Below are 23,123 nucleotides of genomic sequence, written 5' to 3'. Positions count from 1 at the left end.
CACAACGAAGAGTAGCCCCCGCTCGCCGCAACTAGAGAAAGCCCGCGCGCAGCAACGAAGACCCAATGCAGCCAAAAATAAATTAAAAAAAAAAAAACCACCACCAAAGACAAGTCAGACTTGCTGAACATAAGGGAGGGATAAGTAAGAAATCTCTCAACTCACAATGGTTCTTGGCCTTTCCTCACATGCTTCAAATGCTACAGTCCACAAGGAAATGGTTGGCTAAGACGGGAGAAGTTTGGATTTAAAGATTTGCAAGCAGAAGAAAAGACACAAGAGGTTTGGGTATCTTTTCCCTTCCTCACATATCCTCTCTCATCTAAATCAAGCACTGGTCAGTGCTGCAAACCAGGAACAGTCAATACCTCATAGCAACACATTCTCACACATTAAAATGCACTGAAAACAAGCTTTGCTTCCTTCTCTTTGTATTTAACTTGGTGAAAATTAATATCTTCTTTACTCTCTGGCACCTCTTTCACTTGATGACACCAAATGTTTCCTGTTTTTCTCCGTGAGGGAGGAAAGACCATTAGATATGAAGGAAACATGGGAGTTGATGCAAGAAAACTTAATATTATATATGCCGCTCAAAAAGTAGTGGTGACACAAAATGGCCTAACTCATGCTGGGGAATACTGTGGTGTTTTTTGACACTTAAGTCCTGATCTCTGATAACAAGTGCTCTTCCAGGGTTTTGTGCTCTGTCTCCTGAGTGTAGGCTGTCTCCTGTGGCAACTTTTGTTTTCCTTTGGTAGGAGGTAGTCCTGGTCTGCACTTGCTGGCCCACCATCCTCACTGTCCCTGGATGTCTTGGGAGCCTTTTGTCACATGACTGTCATATTGTTGCAGGTGTCAGTCTAACTTCCAAGAAGAAGATAGCTTCCTGGGGATGAGCTGCATTTCCAAACAAAAAACCCCTTGAGAAGCTCTTTTGTTAAGGAACAGGCCAGAGAACATGGTCTAAGGTGGAGTTAACAATTCACCTGGTGGGAACCTGCACTTATCTTCTTCCTACTCATTTTCCCAGCTATCAAATGTGCACCAGCCAATCAAAACTACAATGAGATACCACCTCACACCAGTCAGAATGGCCATAATGAAAAGGAATACAAATAACAAATGCTTGGAGAAGGTGTGGAGAAAAAGGAATCCTTGTACACTGTTTGTGGGAATGTAAATTTGTGCAGCCACTATGGCGAACAGTATGGAGGTTCCTTCAAAAACTAAAAATAGAGTTACCATATGATACAGCAATCCCACTCCTGGGTATATATATGGACAAAACTATAACTTTAAAAGACACATGCACCCCAAGGTTTGTAGCGGCACTATTTACAGTAGCCAAGAAATGGAAACAACCTAAATGTCCATCAACAGATGAATGGATAAAGAAGATGTGGTACACATATAAAATGGAATACTACCCAGGCATAAAAAAGAATGAAATAATGCCATTTGCAGCAATATGGATGGACCTAGAAATTATCATACTAAGTGAAGTAAGTTAGAAGAAGACAAATATCCAATGATATCACTTATATGTGGAATCTAAAATATGACACAAGTGAACTTATCTATGAAACAGAAACAGACTCAGACATAGAGAACAGACTTGTGGTTGCCAAGGGTGTGTGTGTGGGGTGGGGAGGGATGGATTGAGATCTTGGGATTAGCAGATGCAAACTATTATATATAAAACGGATAAACAGGGTCCTACTGTATAGCCCAGGGAACTATATTCAGTGTCCTGTAATAAACCATAATGGAAAAGAATATGAAAAAGAATATATATATATATGCATAACTGAATTACTTTGGTGTACAGCAGAAATTAATACAACATTGTAAATCAGCTATACCTCAATAAAATAAATTTAAAAAACAACAACAACAACAAAAAAGTGTGCATCAGGCCATTCCTGAGATATGGTGAGTGAGATTCTGGAAGTAGGATGCTTAAAAACATGCATACAGTATTTTTTTTAATGTTTTGAAATTTTTTTTAGTTTAAATGTACTTTTATGTATTTTTTGTCCCCTTCCCTATAAGGCTTTCCCCTAGGTTTGTACAGGGCTCCTCCCTTCTGCCTGGTCCTGGCTGGAATGTCATCCTCTTTGTGAAGCCTGTCTTTACCAGGAACTAAAATTAAAATAACCCCTGGTAGTACTGTTCTCCCCTCCCCTGATTTATTTTTCCCATAGCATTTATCACCATCTGACATGCTATTACATTTTATTTGTTGGTTTTGTTTATTGTGTCTCTTCCACACATCAGCACTTAGTCTGTACAGAGACCCATACAGAGACAAGGGGCTCTGTTTTGTTCACCTCTCTATCCTCAGCACTAAAGACAGGACCTGGCACAAAGCAGGCGCACAACAAAATCTGCTATCTGGACGAATGAATAATTGATGTATCCACATTATATGAACACATTCTCAGAGTTTGAAGAGTCAAGCAGTGAAGATAAAGCAAAGGCCCGTTTTGGAAATGTATCCCCTTAAATATTCCCCTTCCTCAGAGGAACAACCACAATTATTAATTCAGGGATATTAACAGTCCTTTTGCTTTGTCTTTACCCAAACACACATGCAATTTTGTTTTTCATTGTTTTTGTTCCTTCTTTTTTTTTCTTTAAAGATGTAAGTGTGTCTTGTCCATCATAAAACAAGCAAAACCCCTCTTAACCCTGGGTTATTCCAGTTACTGCATTATGTTCCTCCTCCTGTTTCCAGCTGAACCTCTTGAACAGCTTGTCTAAACTTGCCATCCTCCACTTCCTCACCTTCTATTCTCATCCTAACTTAGGTCCGTCCCTAAAGTAAGGCTTTCCTTCCAGATCCTCCCAAATGACCTCATCTAGTCTAATTACTTCAGGTACCACCTCCATGCTGACGACTTCCTGTCCCTCTCCTGAGTTCCAAACCCATGTATCCAACTGCCTACGAGACATCCTGACTCAGCTAACCCACAAACATTTCAGACTCCAACATACAGAGCTGAAATCATCATCTCCAAGTGCTCCTTGGCTTTGTGGATGGCACGTCCATCCATATCCTTCATTCCTCCCCTCTTCCTTTCTCTGACATACGTAATCAATCACCGATACATGAACCCTCATGAATAGCTCTCAAACACCTACACTTCTCTCCATCCTCATGGCTTTTGATCAGTGCCATTATCACCATCAATTTTGGCCAAGATGATGACATTAACCTTCTTAACGGTGACCTAACAAGCCTCTAGTTTGACTACTTCAACTCCATTGTCTATATTGTAGGTAATATTTACTAAAATGCATATTGATTATGTTCCTCCATTGCTTAAAACTCATCAGTGGCTCCCCATTGCCCTCAGGACAAACTCCATACTCCTTAACCAACTCAAAACACCCTGCATGAGTTGGGCCTTTCTTACCCCTCCAGCCTCATCTCTCACTACCCTACTCACACTCTACCCCCCACAGCCATAATGAATTACCAGTTGTGCCCCCAATAAACCATACTCTACCCATTTTCAAATCTTTGCCCATCTGTCCCCTCACCTCTAGTGCTCATCCCTCTCACTTGCCTTCTCCGTCCCCCCTAACCTTCTCCTGACAAGCTAGTCCCACTTTCAGGCCTCAGTTTAAACGTCATTTCCACTGGGAAGCCTTGCCTGACTCCTCACTTCTGGAATGGCAGCTCCTCTAAATGGCTCCAAAGCAAACACACAGTACTTTATCCCCAGAATTACACGTGTGTCCCATCCACCAGGCCTGAGCTCTTTGAGGGCAGGAATTTTGTCTATCTACTTCACAGCTAAATCCCTAGCACCAGGCATGGTACCTGGTTCGTGTGTGTGTGTGTGTGTGTGTGTGTGTGTGTGTGTGTGTGAGAGAGAGAGAGAGAGAGAGAGAGAGAGAGAGAGGAAGAGATGCAAGGAAGCCAGTGAAGAGACAGATGCAATGAGAACCCTGGGGAAGGAGGCACAGATAATTACAGAAGTAGGTTTTGGCAGACTTCACAGAAGTTATAGCCACTAGTGAAATGTGAAGGACTGGATCATGTAGTTTTGTCGTTTTTTTAAAATTTTATTTTATGAAAGTGGCATCACGTCATATCTATTTGCAAAATGCCCTTTTCCCCTATGATTATAGCTTGGTCATCTTTCCTCATTTGTACTTCAGATTGTGATGGTTAATTCTATGTGTCAACTTGGCTAGGCTATGGTGCCCAGTTCTTTGGTCAAACACTAGTCTAGAGGTTGCTGTGAAGATACTGTGTAGAAGTGATTAACATTTACAATCAGTTGACTTTAACTAAAGTTTTCTCTCGATGATGTGAGTGGGCATGTAGGGAAGGAAAAATTCTTCTCTACCTTCTTAGGGTGTCTGGCCTGCCTAAGAATTAAACTGACATAAGCCAGATTAACAGAAGAAAATCATACACATTTTATTAAATTTTACACATACATGGGGACTTTTACAAGAGAATGAAGTTCCAAGGAAGTGACCAGAGCTGAAAGCTTTTATACCATTTAGGCAAAGAAATAATAAATCTGTGAAAAAATGACAAGACAAAGGGGATTGGCCTAAGGGCAGTAATTGTGGGGAAGTGACTAGAAGCTGTATATGGGGGCAGAGGGGTGCAAAACTAGTGGAAGATGAGGGTTATTTTAGCAGGTTTGTTCACACAGATCCACTTCCGTGTTGACTCCCAGTCTCTGGTGACAAGCACGTATTTCTCCTCCTGGTACAGGGAGGGCACATCTCTCGTGGGAAATTTCATGACCTGCTTTTAGGTAGAAAGGGCAGATCAGAAAGCTCTTCCTGGATCTGCTGATTCTCAAGTGCCTTCAGCTCAAAATAATCAATATGCCAAAGCAGCACATTTTGAGATGGCCTGTCCTGAACCCCTTCAGCCTCTTCTGTCAGCTGAAGGTCTTAAGAGCAAAACTTAGGTTTCCCAGGGAAGCAGGAATTCTGCCTCAAGACTGTAACATAGGTGTGTGTGTGTCCCCTATCAGCTCTGTTTCTCTGGAAAACCCTGATATACAGACCCACCTTATAGACCCACCCACCATTTCCTACTTTCCCTCCATATCTTTCTCATTTGTATTCTCTTCCTCACTAAAAAAAAAAAAAAAAAGCGATTAGATTTCATTTCATGAAAGCGAAGCCAGAGAGTAAAGAACATGTTAATTCTCATCAGGTTAAAAAGAAACAAAAGACCTTAGGGTGCTAGCTGATATATTTCTTTCTTTCTGCATTTGTCTATTTCGATGTTAAGAATGCCTCTGTATAAAACTATTTAAGGTATTTATTTCCATATTCATAAAAGACTGGAGTGGGTTTGTAAGTCCCAACTTATTTAAACTGCTGCACAACGAATCAACTATCTCCCTACAGGTGGACATTTAAATTGCTCTCATCTTTTTGCCATTACAAGCAATACTTAATTTTTAAAAGACTAATATAGGCTGTTTTATACCTACCAAAGTGTAGGACTACTGGGCCAGAGGGGCTGTCCATTTAAACAGAACTGCCAAATTGCCTTCCCAGAAGGCTGTTCCCACCATCTGTCTCACCAGCAGAGGGAACGGGGTCATTTCCCTGCATTGTTAGCGCATTTGATGTTTTCAGTCTTCATTGTACCCTGCCAATCTGATAAGTGAAAAGTGATGTTATTTTACTTACATTTCCCTGATCATCAGAGAGTCTAACCATCTTTTCACATGTTTATTGACTGTTTGTGTTTTCTCTTCTGCAAATTGCAGTTTTATATCCTTAATTTATTTCTCTAGGATAGTTTCCTTTTCCTCTCAATATGTATGATTCTTGATGTTCATTTTTTGTTATAGGTTGCAAATATTTTCTCCTAAGCTATCAATTGTCTTTTTTCTTTTGCCCTACCCAGGTACGTGGGGAGTTTCTTGCCTTTTGGGAGGTCTGAGATCTTCTGCCAGCATTCAGTAGGTGTTCTATAGGAGCTGTTCCACATGTAGATGTATTTCTGATGTATTTGTGGGGAGGAAGGTGATCTCCGCGTCTTACTCTTCCGCCATCTTGAAGCTCCTAAGCTATCAATTGTCTTTTAACTATGGGGTGTATTGTTTTTATTTTGATATATTCACATCTGTCTTTCCTTTATATCTTATGCTTTGTGTCTTTTGGTCCCGTTTAAGGTCATAAATATATTCTTCTTTATCTTTTTGCCATACCTTTACAGTTTTATTTTGTATGTTTAATTCTGAAATGCATCTGCAACATGTTTGGGGATCTAGGTTTTGGGTTGTTGTTTTTTTTTTCCCCCAAATGACTAGCTTATTATTCAAACACCAGTCATTCATGTCTCACTGATTTGAAACACCATGTTTTCTTCTTATTTTTAAAGAGTATTTATTAAAATGCTTCTCTCCTTTTGATGTGTTAATGGGTTTGCCCCCCAAGCTGCTGAAGCTCATCTGCCCAAAATACAATAGAAACCAGTGAATGGTCCCACCTTCCCCAAGTGGGGCCAGACCTGCAGAGGGTACTTTGGGGGCTGCTGGAAAATGGAAAGAACAACTGGATTTCTCCTGAGATAGACAAAAGCATCTAAACTGGGAAGGCAATCAGGAGGGAATGAGAAACCAAGAGGAAAGGGATTCTCAGATCACTTCGGCCAGAGAGCCCAACTCCTTTCTGAGGGTCTTTCCAGACCCTGCCTATGAAAGCACTGGTCACCCAGGCACCATTGCACCAATGCCCTCAAATCTTTGATATGTAGCCACTGAGAATGGAATGTGAGTCCCATACTCTCCCCTGGTTTCCCGTTCTTAGATTTGATGTGCAGGGACCAAGAGACTCAGCTTGAAGAAGGGTAGTGAGTGAATGGATCTTTCCCTGAGCACCTACCACATTCATCAAAGCAACACAGACCATGATTGAAGGTGCTATCATCCACCTTCGTTTCCAAAAACTCCTTCTCCTCCTGGCTGTGTAGTCCTGAAACCATGTGCTCACCACATCAATTTATCCCTAAGAAGTGAAGACTTCAGTTTGAATCTTTCCAATAAAGAAAGTTTCTGATGAAATGTCTAATGAAGTATTAATAGCCCATTGGTTAGAATCAGAATTTTTCCTAGAAAATCTTTGTGTTTTGTGGAGGAAGACGAAAATTTTTCGATTACGTATTAAATTTTACTGCTTCTGTTACTGCTGCCAAGCAGAGGTGGACAGAGGAACACTACTGAATCCTGAATTATATCCAAATTGAAATCCATCTTTGGGTGGTATGAACTACTTTGTCCAAAGCTAAAGTGGTAAAGGAATGTTTCTTCCCATGGTTTCTCCTAGCCCCCACCTCCCCACCACTGCCTTTAGCTTTAATCTAATGCATTATTTAATGGATTTTCTTTGTTTTTAAATTAATTAGTTTATTTATTTTATTATTTTTGGCTGCATTGGGTCTTCGTGGCTGCCCGCAGGCTTTCTCTAGTTGCGGTGAGCGGGGGATACTGTTTGTTGCGGTGCGCGGGCTTCTCGTTGCCGTGGCTTCTCTTGTTGCGGAGCACAGGCCCTAAGCACGCAGGCTTCAGTAGTTGTGGCACGCAGACTCAGTAGTTGTGGTGCATGGGCTTAGGTGCTCCACGGCATGTGGGATCTTCCCAGACCAGGGCTCTAACCTGTGTCCCCTACATTGGCAGGCGGATTCTTAACCTCTGTGCCACCAGGGAAGTCCCTGGATTTTCTAATATTGAATCATTCTTGAATTTTGGAGTTAAGCCTGATTTTGTCCTGATGTATCTTTGTTTTAAATATTTCTGGATTTGTTTGTGAATATTTCATTAGGTATTTTTGGCCTCCAGGTCCATAAACATATATAGCAACTCTTGGAAAAGCAAGCTGAGATTTCTGATGCATATGCCACCCCATCCGAATCTAGACATAATTTGGACAAATGAAGGGTCATTAACCAGTGCACTGTGGTTGGGGCCTAGGATAGATTAAAATATTTCCTGAAAATATTAAAAAGGAAAAGTCAAGAGGTTGAGAAAAGTAGGTGTTAATTTTTAAATATTAATTCCAATTAGCATGTGGCTTTGTCAATAGGTGACCACATTTTTCTATTAAAATAGTTGTTGGGGGCTTCCCTGGTGGCGCAGTGGTTGAGAATCCGCCTGCCGATGCAGGGGACACGGGTTTGAGCCCTGGTCTGGGAAGATCCCACATGCCGCAGAGCAACTACGCCCATGAGCCACAATTACTGAGCTGCGCGTCTGGAGCCTGTGCTCCGCAACAAGGGAGGCCACGATAATGAGAGGCCAGCGCACCGTGATGAAGAGTGGCCCCCACTTGCCGCAACTAGAGAAAGCCCTCGCACAGAAACGAAGACCCAACACAGCCATAAATAAATAAATAAATAAATAAATAAAGGCATCTTTCATCAAAAAAAAAAAAATAATAGTTGTTGGTTATCCAAATCATTGCTCCTAATAAAGGCTTGATCCAAAATTTTAGAATTTAATACCCATGAGATTTCTAACTCAAAACCTATCCACAATAAGACAAAAACTTCTAAGAAATTAAGTCAACCATTTATATATTTAAATATATATAATGTATATATTTATATATCTTGAATATATATAAGTATATATAATAAGTATATATATAAAATATACATATCTATTTTATAAGAAAGGAAATTAATCACTATAGGACTCAGACACTAGGTTCAAATTTTAAGCAAACCAAGACAAATTCTTAACTGATCTCTGTACCTTTTGCCCACAAGTGGACAGCTGCTGATTACTTGGGCTGATAGACTTAGAATCACAACCCTATTTGTCACTGTTCATGACAGAAGACAAATCAAAGTTGTTCTTTTCACATGTGGGTTTTATTTTTAGCCCTTTACACTGACCACAGACTCGCCTCTGGCTTCTAGACTTGTCGTGAGCACTTGGCCACTGCTCTTCTGGATGTGATTTGGTGGATTTGCCTTTTGTTTCTCATCACCAGCATTCACTCACCTATCATTCATCTAGGGTCCTTAACAAGGTACAACACAAAGAGAAGAGGGCTTGAGGGGTCAGACTCACCACCTGCCTGCCTGGTTTTTCTGTACACAGGTGAGATATTCCTGCACATCATCCGGGGACCCTAGAATGAGGGGGACTCGTTGGTGAATGGCCTCAGGCTTCACGTCCAGCACAGGCTGGGTGCCTGTGGTCGCCATGCCTCCTGCCTGCTCGATGATGTAGGCCACAGGATTGCACTCATACAAGAGCCGGAGCTGCAGAGGAACAGAGTCAGGCGGACAAGTGTTGCAACTGGTCAAAATTCCTAAGCCATGCCCCTAAAGCTCCACGAGGAATTCCAACTGCTCAACTGCTGTCTCGTTAGTGCGAGTGCGTTTGCCCGTCTCAGCGGAGCCGGCTGCCCGAGCCCTACGCTCTCCAGAAGGCTGGGTGTCTCAGCTGATACTGATCACATATGCCTTTGGGGACACCTCTGGTTGATATCTACCTGTCTTGTGACCTTTGTGCTTATGAGAGCTTGGCCTTCTCACTTGGGAGTATGAGATCTAGGTACTCATTTCTCTTTGGTTCCGCAATGAGGTGAACTGATTCTGCGGGGCCCGGTTAGGAGCCTCTATATGCCAGGCGTTATGGCCAGTCAAGAGTCAAGCTTGGATGGGATCGGAAGGTCACCTCAGGAGTGCTGGCCAGTCTCTCAGGATAACCACAGTGTCCCGCATCGTGGGGAGGAACATCTCAAGTGTCAACTTGGCCGAACAGTTTGCTGGTGTTTAAATGGCCTTTCTTTTTGGCCCCTTACACTAAGTTAGTTAACTCTCTCGTTGCGTGCTCTCTCACAGTATCCTGTACTTCCCCTTTCATAACAGTCCTGACTCTGAAGTTTGTTTAACATCTGCCTTCCTCCTTGGACGCCCTCCCTAGAGGGCAGGGGAGGGGTCTGTCAAGGTTGGTCTTTGTGGCATCTCCATTCCTAGTACTGCCTGACATGTAGAGAGTGTCCAAACAAGGCTACCGGGTACATTGCACAGGGGCTCCCAGTGGAGGGCAGAAATGGGGGGGAAAAATCAGCCTGCACCTTTGTTTGTCAAGCCAGGTACATGGGTCCAGGGCCGAGCCTGTTCTGAGGAAGAAATGCCTTTCTAAAAGTCACTGTGAGAACTAGCAGGTGTCTGTCCTGTGTCCAGTTAGAATATGGTGAATTGAATTGAAATGGGCTGACTGAATGTCCTTTCTGGATCTATTTCTGTCATTATGTTCTGACTCCCTTCCCATCCCCTGACCCACAGCGGACACACACACACATCACATTAGATTCAGGGTGACATTCTAGCTGCATGCTCTGACTCAGTATCATACTATCTTCTCCTTCCTTCCCCCATAGGTACAAAATCTGTAGTTTAAAAAATTTTCTCCTTTTCCGCAACGAGCTTTCAAAGTGGTTGATCTAGCTCTGTGCAGCCTTTTTCTTTCCATTCTTTTCTTGAAATGCATCTGTTAAAACTACTTGGAGAAAATAGTTATATCTTGTGCTGATTTTTAAATTATTGTTATTTCAAAGAGAGGAACAAAATATCTCCAATCTGGGTTGGAGAGCCAGGCATCGAGGAGAAAGTAAATTAAGACTGTAGAGGGCATTTATTGCCATTTTGGGAAAACAGCATACCATGCTTTTGTTTGTATCATGTTGATTCAGATACAATAAATAAATAAGTAAACAAACAAACAAATAAATAAGCACAGCATTCTTGCATAAAGCTTGTCTCAGAGCCAAGGTTTGTTCTGACCTTAAAATGCCATTCTTGTAGTAAACGCATCTTAAAACACAATGTCCAGATCTTCATGGTACCTTGACCTGCAGGCCATGCAATCTATTTTTTTTCCACGATCAATATCTACACTGCTCTACAGAGACAAGCGCACATAGGAGGAGAACCCAACCATGCACCCACACACACAAATGTGGTCACAGAGACCTTGAGAGCTAAAACATGGAGGTCAGAAACCAATGATACTTTCAATACGGTGCTATGAATATAGATCTATATATGCAATTATACATGCTTATGGAAATGTTTTTGTAATTATATGTGGATATTTTCAGACTCATTTTAAATCATCTTAATAATTAGTAATAATTAGTCTTAATGTTCTCCCCGTTGAGTATGTGGCAAGAGCGGTTCTACTTAAGAATTTCCACATTTTAAAAAAATATATAGGGGACTTCTCTGGTGGTGCAGTGGTTAAGACTCCACGCTTCCACTGCAGGGGGCGTGGGTTCAATCCCTGGTCGAGGAACTAAGATACTGCATGCTGCGCAGCACCGCCAAAAAAAAGAATTTCCACATCTTCTACCCTATCTCACTTAATACTCCGTAACACTTTTCTTTCCTCCAGCAGATTTATCTGTGACTCTTAGTTCCACCAGCAAATATAGGTGAGCTAAACACTCACGTGAAAAAAAATGCCTGACATACCAATCTGCATATTAAAATCTCCTCTCTGGTCTCATGTGCTGTGTTAGATTTCTTATTGTGGCTTTGAATCTGGCATTCCAATAATTCAGGTCGCCCATGCTGAGAGACATATATACATGTGGCTACTTGTTGGTGTGTCAGAGAATACGACAGGCCTTTGTCTGGATTTGTCTACTTACCTATGATTCTGTGACTGGCTAAAAATCAGACACCTTTCCATGGTGGTGTCTATTCAAAACAGATGCATTGGGATCATAAAGTTGCAGTGAGACCTTCCAGGAGCTACCTTTCCAGAAATATTGAATGAGTTCTGAGCAGAAGTGCTTAGTCTGGACTTTGGGAACTCTCTAGGGAATTTTTGGGTAGACCTCAGATCATCGTGAACCCCCTGAAAACATATGTAATGTGTATGTTTACATGTAATTTTCTTCTGGGAAGTGGGTCCATAAGTTTCATTAAATTCTCAAAAGGGTCTATGATGCAAAATCAGTTGCTGATGAAGCTGAAAGATAGACACAGCATGGGGAAAGTGGGAGATGAACACAGTTGACTCACAGTGAATTGAGGGGCGTGAGGCCCGCGGAAGTAAAGGCCAGTGACAATCACCAATAACAACAACTTCAGCCGCCTCCTTCTCCACACCTTCTACCACAGCCTCAGAATTCACTAATGGGATATAGACTTCGTTTCTCTTCCACCTGCCCACTCACAGACAGACATGCCAAGGACAGGGCAGTAGCCAAAAAGCAGGCATGAGAAAGCAAATTCTGACTGGTTCCCTGAATGGGTTCAGCCAGCAGACAAAGGAGAGTTACCTTGCCCTTCGGATTTTTCTGGTTCGCTGGGTACAGAAAGATCCCTCCATAGACCAGGGTGCGGTGCACGTCAGCCACCATGGAGCCCACGTACCTGGCCCCATAGGGAGCACTGCCATCCTAGAAGGCAGAGAGGGAAGAGACAAGACGCAGTGAGCTTAGCAATTACTCAGCACCTGCTTCAGGTCACACATCCAGCTGGTGCGACCTCTGCATTCCAGGGCCTCCTTCTTCCACCCACTAGCTTAGGAATTGAAAATATTATATAACTGAGCATTCCATTCATTAGGCACCCCCAAACCTCAACTAGTGATTGGACTCATTAAATGTTGGACTAAAAGTGAGAGACAATATGTGTCCTAAGACAGAAGCTAACAAGAAAAAAAAAAATTAAAAAAAAGAAAGAAAAAGGAAGTACAGACAAATGCCAACTGTTTGGCTGCTCCTTGAATCTCCTCCTTGGCCCCCAGAGTTCAGAGCACTTTTCAGCTTTCTGAAAACCAGACTCCCTTGAACCATGATAACTTTTGCACTTAGTGTAAGCAGTGTTTATTCACTGGCAAAATTATTTTAAAGAGCCTTAGAAATCATGCAAAGAAATACAACAACTTCCTTATAAACCTCAATTTCATTAGTCATGTAATGAAAAGAATATTTGTTCTGAAAAAAACAAAGTCCATAATTTCCCTCAAGTAGGGCATGTCAGGTAAGGCACGACTATCTGATGAAATGGTTTGGGCAGGTTTGCTTTTCCTCATTCAGTGACCCATCTGACATTTCTGTGTCTAATCTAATAATTCTCTGACAGTGCAGGGAAACACCAAAATTCCTCAGGGCAGATATCCAGTGTTTTGTGAGGCATCAGCCACAATAAAATGCATTGATTTCATAAGCATTTATATTCATAAGCCAGGCCCCTCCATCAGTCTGTGACGCCCTTGGGGAAAAGACTTTCTGCTTGATCTTGGCATTCCCTGAGCCCAGCCTGGTGTGAGGCAAAAAGTACGTGCTGGGAAAATACTTACTGAATTTCATTTACGTGAGATTTCTTGAAAGCACTACTTAGGTTGTTACCTTAAAAATTACATGGGAAAAAAAAAATTACATGGGAGATTTTGCCTCCTCCATTTTATTCACATAATGATATTAAGTATATAAAAACACCTTCAGATGCCAATTAAGAGACTTCTCAGTAGGTAAAAGAACACAGGTCTGAATTAGACCAATGGCCATAGGGATAAAGAAAATGGACTAACTTGAGAGATATTTAGGAAGTAGAGTTGATAACACCAAGTGAATGATTAGACATGGGCATAAGAAAGAGGTAATCCTCTCGACTCACTCCCTTAATGTTGTTGGGAATGAGTATGATGGTTGAGGCAGTATGGATCAAGAGAAGAAGAACCAGGAAGGAGCAGGCTTGGGGGTGTATGTTTAGTGGGGGGTGGGGGATAGGAGGGTCAGAGTTGGACATGTGGAGTTCTAGGTTCACTTTCACTTCACTTTCACAAGAGAAAGTGAAGAACCCTAAAACCTCAACTTCCAGAAACAGCTATTAACAAGATGGCACATTTTTAAGACATGTTATGCATACATACATACTATATATATATCTGTGTGCATAAATACGTTCACATATATATGTGTATTTTGTGGACATGTTTCACTACCAATATATAAAGAAGCACTTACCTTCCTAATGGATGAATAGATGCGTGGCACAATATTTCACTAGAATGTTGCGGATGCCCCCAACCAATCCTTCCTGATGGATACAATACTTCAGTTGTTCCTTTGTTGTTGTTATAAACAATGCTGCAGTGACATATCCTTGTTCATTTATCTTTTTTTATTTGACCTATTAGTTCTTTAGGATCAGTTTCCAGGGGAAATTTAGGATTAACTAAGTCAAAAGATTTGAATATTCAATATTTGAAATCATATTGCCAGATTGCCACCCCCCGGAAAGGTTGTGGCATTTATGTTTCCTTTAACATTTTATGAGAGTGCTTATTTTCCCACACCGCTGAGCACTATTCATCTGTTAGATCTATGCAAATCTCATATGTGGAAACGATGTTGCATTTTAATTTGCATTCTTTTTTATTAGCATCTTCCCATTTGCTGACTGGATATTTGTTTCTTCCATGACTTGCACTATTGTGCCCTTTGCCTGGTTTTCTGTTTGGGTGTTCATCCTTGTATTTTGGTCCTTGTGTAGACAGACTGTTCACCTGTTGTCGGTCATATGTGCGGTGATTACTTTTTTTCTCAGTTTGCAACTTCTCCTTCAAAAAGATTTATGGGTTTTTTTTCATACGAGTTTGGTTTTTCAGTGGTAAAATAAGTATCTTCCTTTATGGGTTCTAAAAGAGGCGCATCTTAGTTTAGAATGGGAACAACCATGAAATCATCTCCAAGACTGGGAACTTGTAAATAATTTTGACTTTATCAACCTCACAATTCATATCCTGTTACTTCTGTCCTTAAGATATCTAACAGGTTTGTGCATGACAGCAAAGGAGAGGTACAGGAGACTGCATTTCTAAGAATTTTGCTTAAAGAACAAACAGAACAGAGAAAGAAGAAAACTCTCTAAAGCTTCCATTTAAGGCAGCAGAGGCAGGTCCCAGCACCCTGTTGACTAACTGCTCTGGACCCTCTGGAATCCTGAGCTCTTTCTCCCTGGAGCTCGTGGTGAAGGGCTTCCAGGGACAGCCAGGCTGGCACGTCACACCACTGTTTTTCCAGCCACTTCCAGTGTAGGTCAGACTTCACATTCTTGATCTGGAAATGCTCTGACTCCTTGCCACACCTTGTCTTAAAAGCGCTCTTTGTATGGCAGACATACATACTGGATTGTTTGGGCTATATTAGTAGCCACATGAAGTCCAGGACTCTGTGATCACACTGAGAGCCAAAGACCTTCCTAAAACTTGGAGTAAACCCCAGGCCCTGATATTAGAGCATATGAATGGTACTTTTGAACGTAATTATTCCACCTAAATACAAGTAAGTGACCAGAATCAGCACTGGTGGTAGCTCAGCAAAAAATGACAGGGGAGATGCTCTGGCCTGAAACTCTGGATTTTGAAACATTGGTCTCTGCCTTCTTCATAGACAATTTCTCCTGGAAAAACTCACCTGGGGAGTATTACCTATAGTACGTAAAGTTTAGCTATGAAAGATATCGATTGCTTATGAAGAAAGTCAGAATCCGCCATTCTCATATGGGCCAGAGCCATAAACAGGGGCACCAACCTCTTTCAGCCAGGCCCCGACAGCCATCCCCGAAACAGGAACCCACTGAGACAGCATTCCCCCCACCTTCTGCCTTAGCTTTCTTCACTCACCTCGGGAAATTTCTTTTTCTGCACATATTCTGTGGTGGCAGCATCAAAATACTTGGCATAGCCCTCATTGAGGCTGTAAATCTTTCCTTTGTTTTTAATCTTGACACCTTTTTCCACCAGGACAAATTCACCAAGGGCCTAGAAAGGTGAAGAGAAACACCAGGAAGAAGAGAGATACCAGGAAACAGAAGCCAACAGCACACACCTCCAACAACCAGAGAACAGTAGAAGATGTGGGTCTGCTCAAAGAACCCTGGGGTTTGCCAGGTCCTCTGCAGCCTGCCCAGTGATGTTTTTATGAGTTATATAAAGAACAGTGACAATATGGAGCCTGCACAGGCAGCTCAAGCGGTGATATAACAAGAAATAAAATAATTCAAAGGAAAAAGCTCAAGCGGTGATACAACATGAAATAAAATAATTCAAAGGAAAAAGAGGGAAAATTTCCTTTGTAACTTTCACCGTAGCTAGGTTACTCATTTGTAAAGAACCTAGCTGTATTTATCCCCCAAGTTCTCACCCCCGGTTAATTCCTAATGTTTTCAGGAAGATTTGGGCCATCAACAATGAGAGGAAGAAGTTACTCGAACGGGATTTGTCATGAAGGTGGGGGATGCAGTTAGACCACTAATTTGTGGTCCAGTTATTTTTCTTTAATTTATTTATCCTGTATTTCCTATACTGTTTTTGCCATCCTCTTCCACATTCAGTTCAGCTTTTTTTTGGGGGGGGGTGCCACACGGTGAGGCATGTGGGATCTTAGTTCCCCAACCAGGGATCGAACCTGTGCTCCCTGCATCAGAAGCATGGAGTCTTAAGCACTGGACCGCCAGGGAAGTACCCAGTTATTTTGTTTATCTTAACGACTCAGTGTTGGAAACCATTCTAAGTTCCTTGTATCCCAACTACTCTTATAGGGGTAAAGAGAAATCCCTTCAATCAGAAACTGTATTCGCTCAGCATGAGGAATAGTTGACAAAAAAATGTTTTTTACATCCTCAGAATTAGAGTGCTGACGGTCTCATCCCTAGGAATGTAATTAGCTAGCTGCAGATTCACTTTGAAAGGCAGGATGTCTCTCTAAGTCACTAGGAAGAAAATCAGACCCTGGAAATCTAATCAGTTTTGATTAAACTTTGAAGACTGAGAAAGTAAAAATCCCCCAAGATGACAGCTCACAGCTAGAAGGCTCCTAATGAACATCTACAACACTCTCACAAAGGGACAAGGCCACACTGCCTGTGTCTGAAACAAGACAATGATGAGGATACTCAAGTGCAAAAACAACTCGACGCGCCTCTCTTCTGCCAAATGTGAGTGATGAGTGCTTCTTTACCAATGAATCTCTACCCTCACTTTAAACTTCCCACCTCCTACATACACACTGAGATACACAATCATTCATTGTACCCACATCTAGACAACACCCAATCCAGAGCTGACCCTCTCTTTCTCAAATTCTCCTTAGAATCATCAAGCAAAACCCCAAGTGCTATAATAAGCCCAAGCCAACCCCCTCTTAGCACAATGCCTCACGGTTCCTCCAGAGTGCCTTCTCCCTTGCTAGTAAACCAGCTTCTTATGTTGCAGGGAAGTACTTGATGGTCTCTGGATCATGAGCTTTAATAACTTGCTCTGGACATTTGTTGCTTTGGAGCAGCTCAGCATGGAGTTCCACGTCCTAAAATCACCCTAACTGCCTTTGAATAATTAACTTTTCTCATTGGATGCCAGTCTAAGAAGACTCTAAGCTGGGCCTCCTCTAGCCCAAGGTCAGGCACCTGACTGAGCTTAGCAAAATAGATACTCCTCCCTGGCATTTGAAACCTGAGCGAGAGACACAGCATCAGGGGTGGTGTCCAGACCAGACTGGCTGTCCTGTGGGACCGTTCCTGTGAATCCTGCTTCCCAGACCTGCCCATCTCTAGCCTGGGGCCTGAGCTTTCCCATTAATACAGTAAGTCCTTCACTTAGTTTAGCCAGGATCCTTTTCTTTTTGTTTATCAGCAAAGATCAAAGACAGATACTGTTGTCTAAATAATGTCTTCACTTATTTATCCACCCCAGGGGCTGTGGGTGTAGACACTCAGGCCCCTGGAGAGTTGTTCCCTATTGTGGGATGGAGGAACTGGCTGTGGAGCCTTACTCTAACCTGGAAAATAAATGCCTTTTTCTGACTGTGTGATCACTGGCACCCACTGAATATTAAAAGGGCCTCCCACAGCTTTGAGAAGAGGGTACCTGATTATCAAGCACCATATCCTTGTCACCCAGAAATGATATCTGCCGTTTGTAAACAAATGCCTTGTCATTGTGGCTTATACCACAGTTGAGAGTTTGGTTAACGTGAGGTGGTCCCTCAGTGCCTGAACAAAATGTGTGCTCTGACAAAATCAAATTACCAGCCCTGCAAACTCACAGATCAGGCAGGCTCTCGTTGCCCCACCAAGGAACTCTGTCCTGTGAGGCCCTGCCTGAGTAACCTGCTGGCCACCCTCTATGGTTTTCTACCTGTGACAATTGCCATAAGCTGCTTCAACTTGAAGTCAACATTTCAAACTAGTCCTCAGCTTCATACACTGGGTCCTTGCTCAAGTGTCCTTTGTAGTAGGGTGATGTGATCCAAAGGGTTTTCAGGCTAATAAAAAGAGCTCAGCAGAGAGCATGCTATGGTTCGTCTCTTCTCTCTGATGTGTAATCAAGCTGTTTGGCCTACCTGTATCCAGACTGGGCCCCCCTATCGTGACCGAACGTGGAAAGCATGAGCTGTGTCTCTAGAATCCTTCAGCTCGACCCCTGAGCCAAAGGCACCTCCCTACTACCCTTAGAACCACTTCAGAATGTTCTTGGAGATACTTTGCTTGTAATCGAGAGAGTTTATTCAAAATTGTCTGGTATAACAGTTAAGCACAAAACTGCCTGTGAATTGGTGTGCCAAGGCCAATTCCTCTGTGTGTGTGTTTATGTGTGTGTATGTGTGTGTGTTGGGGGGGTGGGTAGCGGAGGAGTTCCACACATACTGTTAAGGGAACCACTGACAGAAACTGCCCGCCCTGGTCAGGTACCATAGTAACCACTTGCATGAGTCATCTTACAACAGGAGGTCCTGGTAAGGAACATGGAACTAATAAGCTACCGCCAACCGGAAGAATTCGGTAAAGGTCAAAAAGAGAGAGGAGACCCCAATCCATATATATATCCTACCAACCTCCCAGAATCCTTCTTGCTGGAATCCTTCTTGGCTGAGCGATGCAGGTACCACCAGGAAGGACCCTCAGTCAGAATGATGGGACAGAGACAACCCCGAAACCAATCCCATTACCATAAAACCCAAGACTGTGAGCCACCTGGCAGAGCAGTTCTTCTGGGTTCCCTTACCCTGCTGCTCTCCGCCTGGGTGCTCCTTCCCAATAAAGTCTCTTGCTTTGTCAGCACCTGTCTCCTTGGACAATTCATTTCTAAATGTTAGACAAGAGCCCACTCTCGGGCCCTGGAAGGGGTCCCCCTTCCTGCAACAATTCAACCAAGCAATTCTCGGACACCAGCAATGTGTCTGAAATTCAACTCAATTCTGACACTATCTACACAGAGATAGCATCAAATTCTACAAGTTAAGGGTTCAGTCCTACAAGTCTGCCCTCTCCCGAAGTGGGGACACTTCAGACGCCAGTTCCAAACCCAGGTTGTCACCTATAATTCTGACCGGACATAAATCAGAGGTTCCCAGGATGAAACCAAGCAGGGCCCTGTGGGGTTCCCAGGTGTAGAGGCCTTTCTGTCCCCCATTTCTTGCAGGCAAGACTCCAGCCTGCATGACTTTCCCTGAGTTCCAAAGGGCAGATTCGAATAGTTGCTAATTAAGAAAGGAGCAGCCATGAAACCACCTAAGGTTAAGATAAAAGGCACCAGAGAAGCTCATCAAGATTAGGAGACCTGACCCCCTGAGACCCTGCACAACCCTAATCTTGTCAGCAACCCCACCCTTTTGAAACTTTGCAGAAGAAAGAATGCAAGACTGCTACTGCCTTGATCCTTATCACATACCTCTGACCATGAGCCCTGACTATAAGACCTCTCCCTATTCCCCAGGGAGGGGGGCACAGTTCTTGAGGCGCTATCTTACTGTGTTCCCTCTTTGCCTGGCAAAGAAATAAAGCTTTCTTTCTTCTCCATAACTCTGTCTCCACATTTCTGTTCAGCATCAGTATGCAGGAAAGCCAAGATTTTGGCATCAAGGACCTCTTTCTCAGGTCAGTTAATTTGCTACAGTGGTTCCCAGAACTTAAAGAAGCATTTTACTTACTAGATTACTGGTTTCTTATAAAAGTCTATAACTCAGGAACAGCCAGATGGAAGAGATGCACAGGGAAATGGTGAAGAGCTTCCCTGCCCTCTCCAGGCTCAGTCTCAACCCAGAAGCTCTCTGAACCCAGTCCTTTGGGTTTTTATGGAGGCTTCATTATACAGGTATTATAGGCATGATTGATTAAATCACTTGCAATTGATTCAACCTCCAGTCCCTTTCCCCTCCTCAGAGGCCAGGGGGTGAGATTGAAAGTCCCAACCCTCTAATCACGAGGTTGGGTCCATTGGAAACCAGACCCCATCTTTAGGAGCCTTCCAAAAGTCACCTCATTACCATAACAAAAGACACCTTTAGCACTCTCAGCACTTAGGAAATTCCAAGGGTTTTGGGAGCTGTGAGCCAGGAACCATGGATGAAGAACAAATATATGAGGAATATATTTTGGTCGTCTTGAAACCGTACACCTCAGATTGGGACTTGAACTCCTGTGCCAGAACTCGAACACAGCCTAAACCCAGATTGGGACTTGTACCCACACTGCTAGGACTCAAACCCGGCCAAAACCCAGTCTTCCAACTGAGATCCCACATCTGGTTTCAGCACTTAATGAAGCTCATGTTCTTGATGTCTCATTGCAGAAAGAATTCAGTGAGGGACAAAGTGATAGGTAAGAAGTGGATTTATTTTATTTTTTATTTTTTTTAATTTTATTTATTTATTTATTTGTTTATTTATTTTTGGCTGTGTTGGGTCTTCGTTTCTGTGTGAGGGCTTTCTCTAGTTGCGGCAAGTGGGGGCCACTCTTCATCGCGGTGCGCGGGCCTCTCACTATCGCGGCCTCTCTTGTTGCGGAGCACAGGCTCCAGACGCGCAGGCTCAGCAATTGTGGCTCACGGGCCCAGTTGCTCCGCGGCATGTGGGATCCTCCCAGACCAGGGCCTGAACCCGTGTCCCCTGCATTGGCAGGCAGATTCTCAACCACTGCGCCACCAGGGAAGCCCAGAAGTGGATTTATTTATAGAGAAACACTCCACAGACAGAGTGTGGGCCATCTCAGAAGGTGAGAAAGGCACCAGGGTATGGGGTTGTCAGTTTTTATAGAGGTGGGTAATTTCATAGGCTAATGAGTGGGAGGAGTAGTCCAGCTATTTCAGGAAGGGGCAGGGATTTTCAGGAACTGGGCCACCACCCACTTTTTGATCGTTATGGTCAGTCTTGGAACTCTCATGGCACCTGTGGGTGTGTCATTTAGCTTGCTGATGTGTTACAGTGAGCATATACTGAGGCTCAAGGTCTAGTGGAAGTCGACTTGTCTGCCATCTTGGACCCATTTGGTTCTAGTCAGTTTATGTCATGTCCTCAGGCTATGTCATTCTTTCAAAGGTCGTGCTCTGTCCCCTTCCCTCCTGTTTCAATCTGAATGATCAAATATATTTTTTTCTTATAAATCACAATTATCACAGCCTGAGTGTGATGCTTGGCTCCACTGCTACTAGCATGACCTTGGGCAAGTTACTTACCCTCTCTGTGCCTCACTTTCCTCATCTGAAAATGAGAATAATAGTAGGACCTACCCTCACAGGGCTGTTGTGAGGCTTAAATGCATTAATATATGCAAGTTGCTTAGAACAGATACCTATCCACCACTTAATAAGCACTGTCTAACTGTCAGCTACTATTCTGAGAGTATTATTGTAACAGGGAAGAGTTAAATCAGACTCCATGTTCAATCTGTTTCTTTGACTTTAACCTCTGCTTTTCGTTGCTTTTGTTATTATAATCATACATAATGGACTGCCACAGGGAACCCTTCCCTGTGGCTGAATGTTAAACTAAAGTGCCTTTGCTCAGCTCACAGGGAGATAATCTGACCTTGACCACCTGTGAATAGCTGCAGAAAAGAAGAAATTAACACATCCCCTCCCGATGTTGGCCAAGACAGGCAAAACTAATGGCCTCTTTACTTCACTTCCTCACCTCCTCCCAGTCTCTGTTCTATAAATGAAACTGGCATCCAGACCCCAGTCAGATAGTTTTTTGGGGACCCTAACCTGCCATCTTCTCGGTCTGCCGGCTTTCCAAATAAAGTCGCTATTCCTTGCCTCAACACCTTGTCTCCCAATTTATTGGCTGTCGTGCAGCAAGCAGAATGAGCTTGGGCTCAGTAACATTATTTGTGAACTACAGATTCCTGCTTCTATGAAAATAAGGAGAAATTAGAGCATCAGTAAACCAACACAGCAATGAGTTTTGCTCTGATGGGTTTATATGTGAAAAATTTAGACTTTAAGAGGTACCAGATGGACTTCCCTGGTGGCGCAGTGGTTAAGAATCTGCCTGTCAATGCAGGGAACACGGGTTCAAGCCCTGGTCCAGGAAGACCCCACATGCCGCCGAGCAACTAAGCCCGTGCACCACAACTACTAAGTCTGTACTCTAGAGCCTGCAAGCCACAACTACTGAGCCCACGTGACACAACTACTGAAGCCTGTGCACCTAGAGCCCATGCTCCGCAACAAGAGAAGCCACAGCAATGAGAAGCCCACGCACCGCAACAAAGAGCAGCCCCCGCTCGCCGCAACTAGAGAAAGCCCACGTGCAGCAACGAAGACCCAATGCAGCCATAAATAAATAAATTTTTAAAATAATAAATAAATAAATAAAAATTTATAAAAATAAAAGATACCAGATTTCCATACTATAAAGTTTAGTTTAACTGTTTTGAAATTTGTAACCCCCTTCCATCCACTCACATGTGAAACAGGAAAGAAGGGGGCAGGGCACAACCTTTAAAAGAATGACAGAGCCATTGAGGACACAACAAAAACTGGTTAGAACCAGTTAGGCTCAAGATGGCAGAAGACTTGACTTCCAGTGGACCTTGAGCCTCGTTATACGCTCAATGTAATACACCAGCATATGCTAAATGACACACCCACCAGCACCATAACAGTTCCAAGGACGACCATAAAAGGCCAAAAAGTGGGCAGTGGCCCAATTCCTGGAAATTTCCACCCCTTCCCCAAAATAGTTGGAATAACCCTCCCACTCGTTAGCCTATGAAATTACTCAGCCCGTAAAAAGCTAACCACCTCATATTTCCGGGCCTCTTGCCTTCTGAGATGGCCCACACTCTGTCTGTGGAGTATGTTTCTGCTTTGGCC

General features: G+C 43.0%; 1 protein-coding gene and 1 long non-coding RNA gene across 2 annotated transcripts in view; both read right to left on the bottom strand.

Moving 5' to 3' along the window:
* Window positions 1–4,413: 4,413 nt before the first annotated feature.
* On the bottom strand, window positions 4,414–5,903 carry LOC118896495. Its single transcript, XR_005020190.1, has 2 exons — window positions 5,481–5,903; window positions 4,414–4,777 (listed from the first exon to the last, which is right to left on the bottom strand). It is a non-coding gene; the product is annotated as an uncharacterized LOC118896495 (long non-coding RNA).
* Window positions 5,904–8,850: 2,947 nt separating this feature from the next.
* Window positions 8,851–23,123, bottom strand: part of FBP2 (fructose-bisphosphatase 2) — a 35,271-nt gene continuing 20,998 nt past the window's right edge. The window contains exons 5-7 of the mRNA XM_036856501.1: window positions 15,654–15,791; window positions 12,301–12,420; window positions 8,851–9,265 (exon numbers count right to left, since the gene is read on the bottom strand). Coding sequence (XP_036712396.1) covers window positions 9,068–9,265; window positions 12,301–12,420; window positions 15,654–15,791 — 456 coding nt within the window. The 3' untranslated portion in view covers window positions 8,851–9,067. The remainder of the gene's footprint in view (window positions 9,266–12,300; window positions 12,421–15,653; window positions 15,792–23,123) is intronic.

The sequence above is a fragment of the Balaenoptera musculus genome, chromosome 6 (assembly GCF_009873245.2).
Source record: "Balaenoptera musculus isolate JJ_BM4_2016_0621 chromosome 6, mBalMus1.pri.v3, whole genome shotgun sequence".
NCBI classification, from domain to species: domain Eukaryota; kingdom Metazoa; phylum Chordata; class Mammalia; order Artiodactyla; family Balaenopteridae; genus Balaenoptera; species Balaenoptera musculus.
Note: the sequence above shows the minus strand (reverse complement) of the source record. Positions and strands in the feature narration are given on the sequence as shown.